This window comes from Carcharodon carcharias, chromosome 20 (assembly GCF_017639515.1).
Source record: "Carcharodon carcharias isolate sCarCar2 chromosome 20, sCarCar2.pri, whole genome shotgun sequence".
NCBI classification, from domain to species: Eukaryota; Metazoa; Chordata; class Chondrichthyes; order Lamniformes; family Lamnidae; genus Carcharodon; species Carcharodon carcharias.
In genome coordinates this window covers 87510781-87529316 of record NC_054486.1, presented here as the reverse complement: position 1 = coordinate 87529316, position 18536 = coordinate 87510781, and the positions used below count along the sequence as shown (strand labels likewise).

The following is an 18536-nucleotide window of genomic DNA, read 5'->3' as shown; positions in this document are numbered from 1 at the left end:
GCTTCAGAGAGATCACCTCTCATTCTCCTAAGCTCAGAATATAGGCCAAATTTACTTGCCCCTCATCCCAGGAACCAATCAAGTGAACCTTTTCTGTACCGCCTCCAATGCAAATATATCCTTCCTTAGATATGGAGGCCAAAACTGTGCACAGTACTACAGGTGTGATCTCACCAATGCCTTATACAATCATAGCAAGACTTCCTTCTCCTTGTATTCTAATCATTATTCAATAAAGACCAAAATTCCATTTGCCTTTCTAAGTGCTTGTGGACCCGCATGCTAACTTTTTGTGTTCCTTGTATGATTACACCTACCTCTTTTTGAACATAAACATTTAAAAGTTTCTCACCTTAGAATAGAAAAGCAGATTTTTCTTTTAAAACGACTACAATAACCTCACACCTCCTCAAATTCATACTCTATCTGCCACCTTGTTGCCCATTCATCAACCTGTCTATATCTCTTTGTAGCCTCTTTGTGTCCTCCTAACAGCTTACATTCCCATGTAGCTTTGAATTGCATACATTAGTCTTGGTCTGCCAACTTAAATGTCCCATTTATCCCTACCCTCTGCTTCCTGGCCTTTAACTAATCCTCCATTCACATTACCCCTAACTCCATGAGCCCTTCCTTGCCTTCTGTGTTGCACCTTATCAAAAGCATTTTGGAAATCCCACTATACTACGTTATTGGCTCCACCTTATTTACCCAACTAAACACACCCTCAAAAATCTCAATTTTCAAAAACGATTTCCATTCAGTAAAACCATGTTGATGCTGTCTGATCATACTATGATCTTAGTGCATTGTTAAGGCTTCCTTAATAATAGACATTGGGAAAATGCTGGAATCTGATGTCAGGCAAACTGGCTTGTGGATCCCTATTTTCTGTCTTTGTTCTTGAATAGTGGTGTTAATTTGCTAACTTCCAATCTGCTGGGACTGTTCTGGAATCTAGAGAATTTTGGAAAATCATGACCAGTGCATCCAATACCTCTGTAGCTACCTCTTTTTTAGGATCCGTGGATGTAGGCTATCAGGTCCTGAGAATACGTTTGTTTTTTTTTGTCCTTAAGTTTTTGTAATACTTTTTCTCTGCTGATATTGATTCCTTTTAAGTTCTTATTCTACTGTGAAGCCAGACACAAAACATTTATCCAATGTCTGTGCCATTTCATTATTCCCCATGATAATTTCTCCTGTCTCTTCCTCCAAGGGGCCAATGACTAAAATCAGGGGTACAACCCTAAAGGCAGGAGCAGAGGGACCTGGATGTATACGTGCATAAATCATTAAAGGTGGCAGGACAGGTGGAGAGACCAGTTAATAAAGCATACAGTATCCTAGGCCTTATTAATAGGGGCATAGAGCACAAGAGCAAGGCGGTTATCCTGAGCTTGTATAGGACACTAGTTAGACCTCAACAGTTCTGGGCGCCACACATTAAGAAGGATGTGAAAGCATTGGAGAGAGTGCAGAAGAGGTTTACAAAAATGGTTCCAGCGATGAGAAACTCCTGTTATGAAGATAGATTGGAGAAGTTGGGACTATTCTCCTTGGAGAGGAGAAGGCTAAGAGGAGGTTTGATAGAGGTGTTCAAAATCAGGAGGGTGCTGACAGAGTAGATGGGGAAAAACTGTTCCTCCTCGTAAAAGGATCGAGAACAAGAGGGCACAGATTTAAAACGATTTGCAAAAGGAGCAAATGCGAAATTAGAAAAATCTTTTTCAAACAGCAAGTGGTTCGAGTCTGGAATGCACTGCCTGGAAGTGTGGTGGAGGCAAGTTCGGCCGAGCATTCAAGAGGGCATTAGATGATTGCTTCTATTTAAATAATGTGCAGGGGTACGAGGAAGAGGCAGGAGAAGGGCACTAAGTCATAATGCTCATTCAGAGAGCTGGTGCACACATGATGGCATGCCACATCATTTGCCTTGGGTATATTTGAAATCAGACATGCTGACGGGTATTAAATGGCCTCCTTCTGCATCAGACAATTCTATGATTCTGTGATTACTTTCACCGCCTTTTTTGAATATATTTGTAAAAGCTCTTACAATTGTTTCGTTTTTATAATTCCCGGCTAGTTTATTCTCACATTCTATTATTTTCCTTTTCATCAACATTTTGGTCACCATTTTCTGGTTTCTAAAACACTCCCATTCCTGAGGATTACTTCAACTCTTTGCAACATTATAAGCTTCTTTGAATCTAATGCTATCATTAACTTCCTAGTAAGCCAGGAGTGGACCTTTCTCACGGAGTTTTTGTCTTCTTTTGTGGCACAACCCACCCTTCCACTTTCGGTGTCACAGCCTTCAGCTAACTCTATTTATCTCTCTGGAGCTCTGTCCCTAAACTGCTCTATCATTCTACCCCCCTCTCAGCCTTTCCTTTGCACAGCCCATCTCTTGCACGCCTAGCCATTTCCCCACTGTAAAGTGCCTTGGTGTTTTCTACATTTAAGGTATTCCTATAAATGCAAGTTATTGTTGTTGCTGCTCGTTCAAGTGCAGTGTCACTTTCAGTAAATTTTAATCATTACTCAATTGTCTTAAAGTAGCACAGTGTCAATTTGAAAGCATTGCTGATGTTTTGTTATTGAAATGGGAAACGCATCGCCTTTCCAGCATTTTCCATTGGTATTTAGTGGAGAAAAATAAACTTTTTAACCACTGATCACTCTTTCTTCCCTTTTTCATTAAACTCTATCCCTTTGATTACAGTATTTGCCACTACTGCTGCCAATGAACAGGAGTCATCATATGCCTGTTACTATGACAAAGAAAGAGAGACCTATTTGGGTGACGTGTATAGTGTTGTGTGGATGGAAGACTCTGACCAGGTATGTAGGAATACATCAAAATAACAATGCTAAGCATTCAGGTTGCAGTGTAATTAATTCTTAATGTCCAAAAATCTCTCTCCTCATGAAGTAACTAACTCTGAAGTAGAATTGGTATAAATGTATACACCTCTGCCCAAATCTTCCTGGCATGGTTATCTGCTTAAATTTGGAAATAACTAAGTGACCTGCTGCAATGGAAAGGACTAACCTGGTGGTCAGTAAACATTTCCAGATAATTAAATCTCTAAATTCTGATTTTGCACATATTGCATAGCAGCGCCTAATGCAAATGACAAAGATAATGTAGGTTATTCTTTGGGTAGACAAACACAAGGCTTTATCCTGAGAGCATTCTGGTAGAGAATAGGAGAAGGTTCCATTATAATTGGAAGTTCGTGTTTGTGAAAGAATGTATTTCCTTTCTTTTAATTGCAGGAATGCTAAATAACATTCAGCAAAGAAAAATATATTTCAGTTATTAAATTGCCTTCATTCAAAAGATTAAAAAAGCAGTCAAATGTACAATTGTTAAAGAATTACTGATTTTCCAGTTTCATCTATAACTTGAGGTATTGATGCTGTAAATGTAGAAACTTGCTGATTTTTTTTTTGCACCATGTCAAAATTTTTCCCACACTGTTTGCCTTGGGTATATTTGAAATCGGACAAGCCGAAAGGTATTAATGTGTGGAAATAGTGGCGTTGTGTTGAAGATTTCTATTTTCATTCCTATCCTTTTAGGAGGACCTGAAAAAAGAATCATTACATAAACAGTTCAGGATCGTAAAGAGCAGGACCAACACGAGCCACGTGCAGGAGTATGGGAATCTGGTAAGGATTTGACTTATTCTCAATGCCCAAGGAAAGACATATTTGCCTTAGGGGAGATGCAACAAAGGTTTACTCAATTGAATCCTGGTATGAGAGGGCTGACCTATGTGGAAAGCTTGAGCTGAATGGGACGATACTGTCTGGTGTCAAGGATAATAATGAAAGCAATTGCTCAGTAATTTTAGGAAGAGGAGGCTGGAATAAACCACTGTTATTTTTAAACCAATTGCTCAGGCAGGATGTGAATGTAACAAGAAATAGGAGCAGCCTTGACCTTAAGACCTCCCTGAGCCTGCATCACTGTTCAATGAGATCATGGCTGAACTTCTACATCAACAACACTTTTTTGTACAAACATGTGAGTTAGGAGCAGGTGTAGGCCACTCGGCCCTTCGAGCCTACTCTGCCATTCAGTAAGATCATGGCTGAACTTCTGAATCAACTTCACGTTCCCCTTGATTCCCTTTAATGCCGAAAAATCTATTGATTTCAGTCTTGAATATGCTGAACAACTGAGCATCCACGGGCCACTGGGGCAGAGAATCCCAAATATTCCCAAATTTGAGGGAAGAAATCTTTCCTCATCTCAGTCTTTAAATGGCCAGCCCCTTATCCTGAGGTTGTCTCCTGGTTCAACACGTTCCAACTAAGGAAACACTTCTCCCTGTCAAACCTTCTGAAAACCTTATCTTTTAATGAGGTCACTTCTTGACACCAGACAGTATCGTCCCATTCAGCTCAAGCTTTCCACGTAGGTCAGCCCTCTCATACCAGGATTCAATTGAGTAAACCTTTGTTGCATCCCTCCTAAGGCAAATGTCTTTCCTTGGGCATTAAGAATAAAACTGTAGCCGCAGTGGGATTCAAACCCAAGCTCCCAGAGCATTGCCCTGGGTCTCTGGATTACTAGCCAAGTGACAATACCACTATACCACCTTCTCCCCTATCCTGGAATTAAATGTTCTGTTACCTTTTTTAAAAAATAGTTCTGCACTTCCATTCTTTCTACCAAAGTGAATAATTTAACACTTCTCTTCATTATACCCCTCCTTGCCCTATTATTTAACCAATCTATATCCCTTTGCAGGCTTTCTACATCCCCCCTCACAGCTTACTTTCCCACCTAGCTTTGTATCATCAGCAAACTTGGACAAATTGCACCTGGTTACTTCGCCTAATGTAGAATTTCAAATCTAGCTTGGGAAAGGTATAAAAACAAAATATTTTATCTGGAAGACTGAAGTTCATTAAGGCTAAAATTTTAATTCACTCATGACCTTTCTAAAGGGAAAGAGGGGAAGCCAACCCAGTCCTGTCATTGGGTCTCTGTTTATTTCACAGTCTGGTTCATAAATGGAAGTGTCATAGTTGTAGGCAATTTTAGTGTTGCATGTTTAGTATTTTCAAAGTTGATGTTTTGGTGCTTTTTTTTTAACAGTCTCCACTTTTAAATTTGAGTTGACTGAAAGCAAAAGACCCTACAATGGTGGTGGTGTTTTGTGTTTTGCCCTTAAAAAGTGTACTTGTTGCCTTTTGGCAAATCCCCTAGATAAAGAATGTTTAAGTGAAGCCTTAAAATTAGAATTAATACAGTCAGGTTTAAAATAGCCAGCCCTGTGATTGGTTTGAATGTGATCATTTTTTTCCATAGTCAGACTTTTTATGACTTTATCGCTACTGAGCTCTGCTCCAGAGCATGTGGCATCTCTTCCCAACTCCTTTCTGAAATCATGGTGGAGAATTATGGTAGAGAATTTCATCAAAAGGCAAAAAATATAAGCTAGATTTTCAGCGTTCATGAAACTCAACAATGAAAAATACCATGCTTTGATTTATTTTTAAAAGAAAGATCTTGTATTTAAATAGCATCTTTCACTTTCCTGAAGACGATAAATAACTATTGAAATGTTACGACACAGGCAGCAATTTGGACACTACAAAGTCCTAGAAATAATGACTGCTGGTGTTGGCTGAGGAATAAGTGATCGTGTCAGGTCACCTGGATTCTTCTCCTACTTTCCTTTGAATACTGCTAGCAAATTTCTTAGAGGCAGGTAGAGTCGTAGTTTATACAGAAGACAGAACACTCAACAGTGCAGCACTTGCTCAGTACTGCATTGGTGCATGAGCCTAGAATATGTGCTCAAGTTCTGAAGTGGGGCCTGAGCATGCACACCTTGTGACTCTGAGATTGCTAGCACTATACAAAGCTCATGCTGTTGAAAGCTGCTCATTAAAGGTAATACTAAATACAGGAATCTTTTCATATTTGTTTTTCCATTCTTCAGACACTTTCCCACATGAAACTGAATGCATTCCAAGGCTCTAGGAAGGCTGCCCTCAGCACAAGACAGCCCCTGCCAGATATTGTGGATGCAGTACCAAGTCCTGATGTTCTTCTTGCCATCCTTAAACAGAAGTATATGGCCGCAAACAACATTGAGGAGGCTCAGAAGCTCCTGGTGGAGATCGGTGCACATCTGGGGGTGAGCAGAACACAGCAAAAGTCATCCAAACAGAAATTATTTTCTTTCTCTCTGAAATTAAGGTTCTGGGAAATGGTTCAGATGTTGAATAATCAATTCAAACTAATTTTGTCTGCAGTGAACTATGTCTGGTGAAAACTCCATTAGTATTCTTTTAATTATAGACCCTGAAAACAGAATTGTAGATTTTTGTATTGATAATGTAAATCTATATTGATCCATTTGGCGTGTAATAGAATTTACTCTGACATCGGGGCCAGATTTTCGTGGAGGAGGCAGGAAAGTTGAGTCAGGTAACTTTCTCACTCGGCAGACCTGACTCCTTTTAAAAAGGCTCCCACCTGCCTTATTTTCATTCTAGGGAGGCGGGAGTGCAATGGAGCTGGCCCCACCCCCTAATGAGGAAAGCCTGAGGCAGCAACAGAGGTGGACGGGTGGCAAGGCAGCAGGCTGGAATGCCTGCTTCATTTACTGGGACATCAGTCTGCTTGTAATGATGAATGTCAGGCCCTCAAACCTTCACTTCTCAATGCCCTTGGCCCACTCCCAACCCCATGCTCTCATCCCGTATCCACTATGGGCAGATCTCAGGAGCCATGTCTTTGAAAAGGACATAGGGGAAAAAAATCTTCTAACAATCTTATAGAGCTCTCAGTCAAACACACTTCATACTGAGAAAAACACTTATTCAAAGAAACAAATTTAAAACAATGTGTCCTCACAAGTGGTCAATCTGTTGTAAAAACACACGTGTATTCAGTAACCACATCAAAGACAGATGATTATCATCCTTTAGTAACCTCTTAAAATTGCCGATCAACTGTCTACGTAACCCTTTACTGAGAAAAGTGGTTCTGTAGCTTCTAAAACTGAGCCAAGTATTCATAGTGACACCAACTATCAAAACAAACCCTTCCAAATAGAACCAATGAAGGCTGTTGAAAGCAATCTATTTTTGCACTATGTTTTCTTTCTAAGCTACACCAGATAATCTGTCAATCAAAGCAGTCCAGGAACAAGTCTCTGCTTTTCTCAGTGAAAGCTGCAGACCAGTTTCTTCTTCAAATATTATGCACTACAGACATTTAAATCATTTCAGATCAATGAGAAAAGTATTCTAATGCATCTCAAAACCTACCCCATGCTGATCAATGTAATGGTCAACTTGACTGTACATAACAGAGTCCTGTAATCAATCACTGCAGTAAAAACACATGTAACTTACAACACAGCATCTAACTTGAAACTGAAAGAACAGATATATTTTGTATTTCAAAGCATGTCAATGAAAGAATTACAGGAGTATTATGATACAGCAGATGGCAAGTGCTGAGTTGCTCAATTCCCAGAAAGAAACTTGAAATAGCTGCCACAACTATTTTGCAGCTTATATTTTTATTTTGATGTGTGTTCCTTGAATTCAGTAGTAATAAGACCACCAAGTCTTAAAGGTTTTTTTTTCAAAACTAAATTAAACATTTATTAATAAAAGAATCCCCTAATTAATCTAATTCACATCTGTTAAGGCAACAGTAAAACTAGATATATTTCAACAGACCCAGGCAAAGCACACAATACCCTGAACAGTGATATTCAGATTGAATTCTCATAGCTTTGGCTCCTGTAGGCAGCAGCTTAGTACATAGGGGTTGAAGGCTTTTCACACTTGTTAGACCTTAGAATTCCTTCCTTACACATAGCCTTCTCTCCTTTATACATATTTTCCTCTTTGAATGCAAATTTCATTATTTCAATAAGTCTTTGGACTTTAGCTTTCTAATAATGAACATCTTTCATAATACCAATTTCATCAGCAAGCTTTGGGAAAAATAAACACACTGTTTGATTTCTGACTAAATGTAACATTTCACCCTCTCGTTTGAAATTCAAACTACCCTGGTTTATCTAAAAATGCAAATTTTTCTTTACATCTTACATTCTAAAATGTCACCCATGTTTACTTACTGAGCATATCAAACCTAGCTCCTCTTCTGATACATCAAGGCCTTCAGACCAGCTGTCTTTAATTCAATTAAGTCATGCCCCTCCAAATTACTGGAAACAGGAGTGGAGGCGGGAATCCTGGAAACAGGTCCCTCTCAGCATTTTAAAGGGCTCCTGAGTCAGCCCAACTCAGTGAAAATCCAACCATGGGTCTCAGATTTTTAAATGGTAAAGTGTGTGATCAGCTTACAGAACGTGTTTGTTTTTTTTTGAGGGAGGAGGGATCAATTAAGTTGTACAACATTAATTGGCAATAAATCTCATATGGTAAGATGGGTTCTCAAAGTGGCTAGCATTGAGTTTTTATGTAGATATTAAAATCAAAATTACTTTGTGATAAGATGTATATTGAAGCTCCAGAAATATAATAATCTAAGTTGCTTGGCATTTGGAGCTCATTTTACTACTGAGGTAGTTTCATGCCTTTTATTGTATTTTTTAATTTTAGGGACCAAAAAGAGGATTTACTTAATGGAGGAAGAGAGAACTTTAGAGAAGGTTCTTTCGACTGATTCCTGGGATGAAGAGATTAGTTTATGAAGAAAGTTTGAACAGGTTGTGCCTATACCCATGGAATTTAGAAGAATGAAAAGTGATCTTATTGAAACATATAAGATCCTGAGGGGACTTGACCGAGTGGATGCTGCAAGGATGTTTCCCCTTGTGGGGGAGACTAGAACTAGGGGATGTGATTTAAAAATTGGAAGTTTCTGTTTTAAGATGGAGATAAGGAGAATTCCCACCCCCCCAGAGGATCATTAGTCAGTGGATTTCTCTTCCCCCAGAGAGCAGTGTAGGCTTGGTCATTGAATTTTTTCTAGGCTGAGTTAGAGTTTTGATCAAAAAATGAGTCAAGGGTTATGAGGGATGGACAGGAAAGTGGAGTTGAGGCCATAATCAGATCAGCCATGATCTTATTGAATGGCGGAGCAGTCTCAAGGGGCTGAATGGCCTACTCCTGCTCCTAGTTCTTGTGTACTTGTGGTGTTCTCCTTAGAGAAGAAAAGGCTGAGAGGTATTCAAAATCATGAAAGGTCTGGGCAGAGTGAATAGGAGAAACTGTTCCCATTGGAAAAAGAGTCGAGAACCAGAGGATGCTGACCTAAGGTAAATGGTAAAGGAACCAGAGGCAACATGAGGAAAATCTTTCTATGCAGTATGTGGTTAAGATCTGGAATGCACTGCCTGAGATTGTGGTGCTGGCAGATTCAATTGTGGCTTTCAAAAAGGAATTGGATAATTATGTGAAAAGAGAAAATTTGCAGGGCTAAGGGGAAAAGCCGGAAAGTGGACCTACCTGTGAGAGCCACTATGGACATGATGGGCTGAATGTTGTCCTTCTGTGCTGTAACCGTTCTATGAAATTAAAAGATACATAGTTCTGACGTAACCAGCATTGAAAATATTTCATTCCGTGCCCCCCCTCCCTCCGACGTCCCACTCCATTTGAGACTTTTTGCTGAGGCCAGTGTCACCTGTGCCTCAGTTGGCAGCACTCTCACCTCTCAATCACAGATTCAGGTTCAAATTCCGCTCCTGGACTAGAGCTCAGCAATCAAACCTGACAACCCAGTTCAGTGCTGAGGGAGTGCAGCACGGTCGGGGTTGCCACCTTTCTGATGAGATGTTCAACCATGGCTCCATTTGCCGCCTCAGGTAGACATAAAAGATTGCATAGCAGTATTTGAGGAGAAGAGCAGGGGTGTTATATACTCTGGCATGGACAATATTTATCCTTCAATCAACATCACAGAAACAGATTATTTGGTCATTATTAATTTGCTGTTTGTGGGAGTTTGCTTTCCATAGATTGGCTTCTGTGTTTCCTACATTGCAGCATTTACTACATTTCAAAAGTACCTAATTGGCTGAAAAGCAGTTTAAGCATTCTGTGGCCATGAAAAGCACTATATAAATGCAGCCTCCCTCTGCCTCCCATCCCACCATCCTTTAATATAAATGGGAATTTTAAAATTGGCCTCAGCTATCCACATCCCATTATATAAAGCTTCAATGAGAGATGGGCAGCCTTGCTGTGCCACTTGCCATTTGTTCCTTGCTGGGCAATCTATTTTAGAAATGCTAAAATAACATGTGCACACAGACTCAGGGAAATGGACCAAATTCGTTTTCTCTAGTGAGCGTTACCCTAAATGCAGTCTGGTTCTAAGTCTTTTAAAAGCATTAATAGGTATGTGAGAACTGAACAAGATGAAGGTTAGTTGTTGTTAGGTTTTAAAAGTAAGTGAACCAGCAGATGTATTAGACAGAAATCTACCTGACCGTTGAAGAGAATTTGTTTAGTCATCAAATTAGCCTGTTTTATTCTTAGCCATGGCTCAATACAACTGGATGGTTCATTTAAGTGTTCTCAGAAGACAGTTAGGAGGCAGCTGTATAAATAAAAGCAAAATACTGCGGATGCTGGAAATCTGAAACAAAAACAAAAAATGCTGGAAAAACTCAGCAGGTCTAACAGCACATGTGGAGAGAAAAAAAAGTTAACATTGAGTCCATGTGACTTTTCTGACGAAGAGCTACATGGACTCAAAATGTTAACTGTTTTTCTCTCCATAGATGCCTTTAGACCTGCTGAGTTTTTCCAGCATTTTCTGTTTTTGTTTAAGAGGCAATCATGTTTTTGAACATGTTAAATTTGGAGAGAAATCCTGTATTAACCAAGAATTCTTATCTAAGATACCTTTTTTTACTTGAAATAATTATTGTAATACCCATTCTTACTATTTTTTAAGATTGAGATTTTAATTACATTTCTGGATAGATAGGTCTAGCAGCAAGAAAATAAATGAATGTGGTCTCCCATATATCTTTAGAAAATCTAATTGGACATTTCTAGTTTTCTTCGTGCCGTAATGCTTTTTGAATATTGACCAGTGTACCTGTTCTTTGGTAGAACAAGCGCCTAATCCAGGAGTCTATGCAAAAGATTGTGTCCATTGTCACAGAATCTGAGGAGCATACAGCACAGATTCTAAACTCCCGAAGTCGTATCCGTGATCATGCCTGCTACCAAGCTGCAAACTATCACTTCAAAACTCGCTGCTTTAACTGGCACACACCACTGGTAAATATATAATTAGTTCATTTAAAAATTAGTTTTAAAAATGCTGCATGTTTGTTGGATCATGTTTTTTGCTTTGTAAGGGCACCAATCATGTTCTAGATTTGGAATTGCCAATGAAATGTGCCCACCAAAATTTCTGCTTGACATTTTGCAGAAAGAGAATGAAGATTGCATTTGTTACTAACTTGTAAAGTGGAGATTAAGCAAGTTTTTTTTTTAGCTGCTGCAGAAGGATGGGTAGCATAGCTTAAATAGCAAACTGGGTGAAACTTTTCTAATGTGTGTCTCCCAACTTCATCATTGTGCTGTGCAGTTCTTTGGCATCGCTCTGCATTTCAAACAAGAGGGACTTTCCTTGTCTGAGGCTGGGTACGGGGTGCTGGGTTGCTGTTTGGTCATGGGAGCACAGCAGAGTCTATTCTTGTCATTGTCTGCTATCCTTGCCATCCAGGTTAGAAATCGGGAGTGAAGTAGGCAAGGACATTCTGACCCAACTCTCATCCTTTTCCCTAGTTTGCAGATTGTGAAGAATCTAGATGTGTGATGCTCATTTTTGAGGGATTGTAGCATTTCCCCTGTCACCTTACCTGAGATTAATCAACATGGATCACTGCTGCTAATTGTATAATAATCTTGGAAATGCAGTTAATGTTTGACAAAGATAACATTGGGTTCAGAGGTGGTGACACACCCCACTCAATGTGCAACACAGCAAAAAACTGACCTTGGTTGAGGGACTGGAGGACATCTTCTACCAGTGGAGCTGCACCCTAGCATGTTACTGTAATGAAGACCAATAGGAAATAATGGAAAAATGCTTCCATGATGTCGATCTTAATTGTGTAAAATGTAATCCAACAAACTGATTTTTGGCACAGTAACCATTGCTTATTAATCTCCATATAGACACGTGTGGACTATCTGACTTCTGAATCACTGAAGTCTAGTGTAGCTGAAGAACATTTCATAATTGATTTATTGACGTGTTGTGAAAAGTTCATATGTCAAGGGGGGTTTTGCATATCATTTATAATGAGCGTGTTAAAATTAGACATTGAACCCTTAAACTGAAATTGCACTGAAACTTTGTCCTAACATAATTCCCAATGCATAGGTATTGGCAAAAGACTGCTAATGTCTATTTTTAATGTTGCTGTGTTTTTCTTTAGTATGAATATGCACTGAGACAACTTTATGCTTTAGTCAATCTTTGTGAAGAAGGTTTCTCAATAAAGAGGTAATGTTTATGTTATTTTGAATTTAACAACATATTGGTTGAGCGACAGTAGAAGTGTGCAAAACTCAGGGCTGAATTTTACGTGCCCCCAATTTTCCCCACTACCGACATCAGGCTGACTGGTCTATAATTCCCTGTTTTCTCTCCACCTCCCTTTTTAAATAGTGGGGTTACATTAGCTACCCTCCAATCTGTAGGAACTGTTCCAGAATCTCAGAAGATGACGACCAATGCATCCACTATTTCCAGGGCTACTTCCTTAAGTCCTCTGAGATGTAGATTATCAGGCCCTGAGGATTTATCGGACTTCAATCCCATCAATTTCTCCAACACCATTTCCTTACTAATACCGATTTCTTTCAGTTCCTCCCTCTCACTAAACCCTGTTTCTGGTATGTTATTTGTGCCCTCCTTTGTGAAGACAGAACCAAAGTATGTATTTAGTTGGTCAGCCATTTTTTTGCTCCCCATTATAAATACCCTTGTTTCAGACTGTAAGGGACCTACATTTGTCTTCACCAATCTTTTTCTCTTCACATACCTATAGAAACTTTTACAGTCAGTTTTTAAGTTCCCTGCAAGGTTACGCTCATACTCTATTTTCCCCTTCTTAATCAATCCCTTGGTGCTCCTTTGCTGAATTCTAAAGTACTCCCAATCCTCAGGTCTGTTGTGTTTTCTGACCAATTTGTATGCCTTTTCCTTGGATCTAATACTATTTTTAATTTCCCTTTTTGGCCACTTTTCCTATTTGCTTTTGGGCCGGACAGGAATACACAATTGTTGCAGTTCACCCATGTGCTCTTTGAGCGTTTGCCATTGCCTATCCACCATCATCCCTTTAAGTAATGTTTCCCAATCCATCATAGCCAACTTGTGTCTCATACCATCGTAGCGTCCTTTATTAAGATTCAGGACCCTGGTTTCAGAATCAACAATGTCACTCTCCATCTTGATGAAGAATTCTATCATATTATGTTCACTCATCCCCAAGGGGCCTCGCACAACTAGATTGCCAATTATTCCTTTCTCATTACACAATACCCAGTCTAGGATGGTCTGTTCTCTAGTTGGTTCCTCAACGCATTGGTCCAGAAAAACACCCGTATACACTCCAGGAATTCCTCCTCTACGGAATTGTTACTAATTTGATTTGCCCAATCTATATGCAGATTAAAGTCACCCATAATTACAGATGTTCCTTTATTGCATGCGAATCTAATTTCCTGTTTAATGCCATTCCCAACATCATCACTGCAGTTTGGGGGTCTATATACAACCCCCACTAACGTTTTTTTGCCCCTTAGTATTTCTCAGCTCTACCCATACAGATTCCACATCGTCGGAGCTAATATCTTCCCTCATTATTGCGTTAATTTCCTCTTTAACCAGCAATGCAACTCCACCACCTTTTTCCTTTTTGTCTGACCTTCCTAAACACTGAATACCCCTGGATGTTCAGTTCCCATCCCTGGTCACCCTGCAGCCATGTCTCCATAATCCCAAGTATATCATACCTGTTTACATCTATTTGCGCAGTTAATCCATCCACTTTATTGTGAATGCTTGCATTAAGGCACAAAGCCTTTAGACTTTTTTTAACATTTACTTGTCCCATTCCCACTATTTTTCACTGAGGCCCTGTTTGATTCTTGCCTTTGATTTCTCTGCCCACCACTTTTCTTATTCCCCTCTCTGTCTTTTGTTCTTGTCCTTGATTCCCCCTCCTCTGACTCCTTGCATAGGTTCCCATCCTCCTGCCATTTTAGTTTAAACCCTCCACAACCGCTCTAGCAAATATTCCCCCAAAGATATCAGTCCCGGTCCTGCCCAGGTGTAACCCGTCCAGTTTGTATTGGTCCCACCACCCCCAGAACCAGTCCCAATGTCACAGGAATCTGAAACCCTCCCCCTCACACCATCTCTTCAGCCACGTATTCATCTGATATATCCTGCTATTTCTACTCTGACTAGCACATGGTACCGTAGTAACCCTGAGATCACTACCTTTTGAAGTCCTACTTTTCAACTTACTTCCTAACTCCCTATATTCTTCTTTTAGGACCTCATCCCTTTTTTTACCTATGTCATTTGTACCAATGTGTACCGCGACCACTGGCTGTTCACCCTCCCCCTTTAGAATGTCCTGTAGCCACTCTGAGACATCCTTGACCCTAGCACCAGGGAGGCAACACACCATCCTGGAGTCTCATTTGTGGCCACAGAAACGCCTATCTATTCCCCTTAGAATTGAATTTCCTGTAACTATTGCATTCCCACACTTTTTACTCCTCCCCTGTGCAGCAGAGCCAACCATGGTGCAACGAATTTGGCTGCTGCTGCTTTCCCCTAAGAGGCCATTCCCCCCAACAGTATCCAAAGTGGGTATCTGTTTTGCAGGGGAATAGCCACAGGAGATTCCTGCACTGTCTGCCTAGTCCTCTTGCTCTGCCTAGTGGTCACCCATTCCCTCCCTGCCTGTGGACTCTTGGCCTGCAGTGTGACCACCTCTCTACATGTGCTATCCACAATACTCTCCGCCTCGCAGATGCTCCACAGTGTCCGCAGCTGCCGCTCCAGCTCCGAAATCTGGGCTTCCAGGAGCTGCAGCTGGAGACACTTCCCACACATATGCTGATCCCGGGCACTGGAAATATTCCCAGCTTCCTACATAGAGCAGGAGGAGCACACCACGGCTTTGAGCTCTCCTGCCATGACTTACCCCTTTAAATTAAATTAAATCTTTTGGAAGATACTTAATATCAATTACTCTAAGGCCCTTCTGCCCTGCTCCTCGTTGTTACAGAATATAACCCTTACAATGAACAACAAAATAAGACTTTTAAAAACTATAAGCAATAAAAGTAGTAAATACTTGCCCAACTGTACTCACAGGATCATCTCATTCCCTCCTTACCGAACTCCCTCAGTTGCCTCTGCTCTCCCAGCTCCTTTTCAACTCCCGACTCCTCTCGTGCTTCCACGATAAGCATGGGTGGGGGGGTGGGGGGTGCTCTTTGCCAATCGTGGGGCGGCTCCCCCAAGACCGAAGCCCCCCTCCTTACTACCTAATCTTTCTCTCTGAAACCAACATCTTTTCCCCCCACCCCTCCACTGCCCCTCTCCCTAACTTACCTCCTCCGGGGTTCTTAGGCCTTGGGCTCTTCTCTCCAGCTGCAGTCCCGGCAGCTGCCACTGATGCCTTCCTGGCACTGCCGGGACTGGCAGCTCATTAATCAGCCCCACAGCACTTTGTTGCTGCAGGGTCGTCCGATGTGGAGCCGGTTGTCTTCACGGTGATGTGGTTTCTGGCGAGGCATGCTGTCGCTATCCCACCCTGCCCAACCCCCACTCATATTATTCCACCCTCTGTCTCTATTACACCTGTAATGAACATTAAACAGAGCATTGATTTAACATAAAACAATAACAATAAAAGTATAGGACTAGAGATAAACTTGTAATCCTTATGATGACCAGCACCAACTGAAGGGGAGGAGCGGCATCATGTGAGCATTTTGTAGTACCTTTTTTATGAGGACTTCTCCATTCTCCCCATCCCCAGCAGTAATTTGAATTCAGTTCAGTAAAAATAGACCTTGGTATCTTTTATGGATGATTGAGCAATAATTTGTATTTCAAAGTGAATATGTAGATCATCTGAATAACCCATCTTATCTCCTTTTCAGCATCATTCAAGCCATGGATAAAGTCTGCCTACTGAAGAGTTAAGAAGGACTGGACCATATGTTTAGAAAAGTTCCTGCCTTATCTCACTTGGGACTTCAGGGATTGCAATTAATTGAACAAACCATGTTTGAATTCTACTTAATTTGTTGTGAAAAGAAATTCTCTTTTCTGCACCCCTCCCTGGATTTTTTTGACTCTTCAATACTAATGGATTGTCTTCTCAAATATATTGATTTTTAGAACCAGTTCTGAACTTTTTTTTGAATCGTCTGCTCAAGTTGCCTTACTGATGCAGAGCTATTCTTTCTGTGTAATATGCACTTTTCTAACTGCAGATATTTATTTTCCTTGAGTGTAATCAGTGTGCAAGTTAATTATAAAGGACTGGGGTAAGAGGAAATCACTAATAGTCGCACTTCTGTCACCATAAACAAGATATTCAATTAAAAAAATAAATGTGTAAAAACAAGTATTCTACCTTCTATATTTACTTAAAACGTATATAGTTCTAGGTGAAATCTAGAACTTTCAGGAATAAATTTAAGTGAAATGTTACAACTTTTGGTAGTGTCCTCCATCTAGCGCTGTCTCAGTCTATTTAATATACTATCTTCCAATAGAAAATACATTTCTAACGTCTCAAAATAGTGGAAGGGGAAGAACTTCTAGAAGCAGCTGAAGGTGCTTGAGGGAACTGCCGTAGTGAACCTGAGCAGTGATATTAGCCTTCAACCAGGGCTATATTTTTTTATGTTAAATATGATTTCAGCCACTTAGCTCCTCCTAAGCTTCGTTTTGCTAAGGCTCCTAAAGTCCATTCTCAGTCAAATGCCGGTTTGGAGGGGGAGAAAGAACTTGCATGTGGGTATTTCCAGCATTTTCTTGTTTTTATTTTTGAAAAAAGTCAGCTATTGCTGACTGAGAGGTCTTGTGGAGCAGTGGGTAGTGTCCCTTCCTCAGCCAGAAGCTCTGGGTTCAAGTCCCATCCCAGGATTTAATGACATGACCAAACAGGTTTAGTATCAATCTGCAAATCCTTCCAATACGTGCCAATGGCAGGCAGTAAGAGTGGGAGTGTGTCCCGGTCAGCCATGCAATGGAAGAAAGTTGAAGCCTCTATCCATAGCTGCAGTTTACAACATGCATGTAAAAAGTGCATGTTGCCACAGCAACTCTGAATTACCCGAGTGAACTGTAACTCACCACCACTGCTGATTGCTGTCTTGTCATCCCCACATGAAAAGCTCATGAGTGAGGATGTTAGGTGAGAATACAGTTGTCCTAGGTTGTGATGCCTTTCATGGACTGTTGACACTTAAGAAATTCGACTTCACAAGAGGCTGAAGATGGATAGCAGCAGCTCAGCTCAATGCAAGAAAATCTGGTGGAGCATGTAGCAGGTGGTCAATGTCCTACTGACAGTTCCATACCCTGGTCAAAGTTGATTTTCTGCCCAACTGCCTATGAAAAAGTACCACTTGGGTGAGGCACAGAGGTGGTGTGGTGGCACCTCTGGAACACCAGCAAAAATTGAATTTCAAAAGAAGGGAAACCTGGAATGTAAAAACCTAGTTCAGCTTTGATTCTCTCTTAATACAGTACTTTGAAGCCCTGAGCCATCTCTGAACTATTCCCAATATATAGATCCCAAACTAGATTTTCTAAATGTCAGCACACCAATGATTTTTTTCCAGGGTCTGAGGGTTGTTTGTTTTATTTATGCCTTTTGATATTTTTCTGGTACTTAGCGACTATAAACTTTCAATGAATTGCTGTTAATTGTATTATCATCCCCTTCATTCTTTGCTAACAGGCATCTGTTTACTATGTAGGCACATTTTATATTTCTTGTTCCAAAGTTTGCCTCTGAACCAGATTTAAAAAATATATACCCTGAGGGCCGAAACTTTCATAGCTGTGAAGAGAATAAGGAGGCTAGTCCCATTGCACACTGTTTAGATTTAAGAAGAGAGATTACTACAGATGGTTTTGAATATACAATAATTGAGAGATGTTTATGATTTACTAAGCATTTAATTAGGATCTACAATTTGCTTTTGTAATGCTGAAATAATAACATGTTAATGGATAAATAATGTTATGTCAATAAAGAAATTTGAATTTCAAGAGTAGATTTATTATACCTCAAATACAAAAACGAAAGCTAAAAATGTGAAATTCTTAACTTTTATTCAGTTGCCTTCTTCCTATTCCTGCCCTATTATTTTTCCAGACTTCATAATTTTTCCATCTTTTCTTTCGACTCTCTACATAGAACTCTCTATGCACCTTATTTGTTCACTCTCTCTGTCTATCTCCATTTCTGGAACATAGTAGTTGGATATGAATTGCC

The 18536-nt window shown here is 40.2% G+C and overlaps 1 protein-coding gene across 4 annotated transcripts in view; it reads left to right on the top strand.

Annotated features, from left to right (window-relative positions):
* Positions 1 to 18310, top strand: part of lgmn (legumain) — a 52689-nt gene extending 34379 nt beyond the window's left edge. For 3 of the 4 annotated variants that reach the window (XM_041214301.1, XM_041214303.1, XM_041214302.1), the window contains exons 9-14: positions 2729 to 2847; positions 3592 to 3681; positions 5970 to 6167; positions 11086 to 11256; positions 12426 to 12493; positions 16183 to 18310. In XM_041214301.1, the coding sequence (XP_041070235.1) occupies positions 2729 to 2847; positions 3592 to 3681; positions 5970 to 6167; positions 11086 to 11256; positions 12426 to 12493; positions 16183 to 16225 (689 nt within the window). In that variant the 3' untranslated portion in view covers positions 16226 to 18310. Of the gene's footprint in view, positions 1 to 2728; positions 2848 to 3591; positions 3682 to 5969; positions 6168 to 8619; positions 8727 to 11085; positions 11257 to 12425; positions 12494 to 16182 lie in introns of those variants that run through there. The other variant, XR_005946266.1, reaches the window with a different exon arrangement.
* The last annotated feature ends 226 nt before the right edge of the window (positions 18311 to 18536 follow it).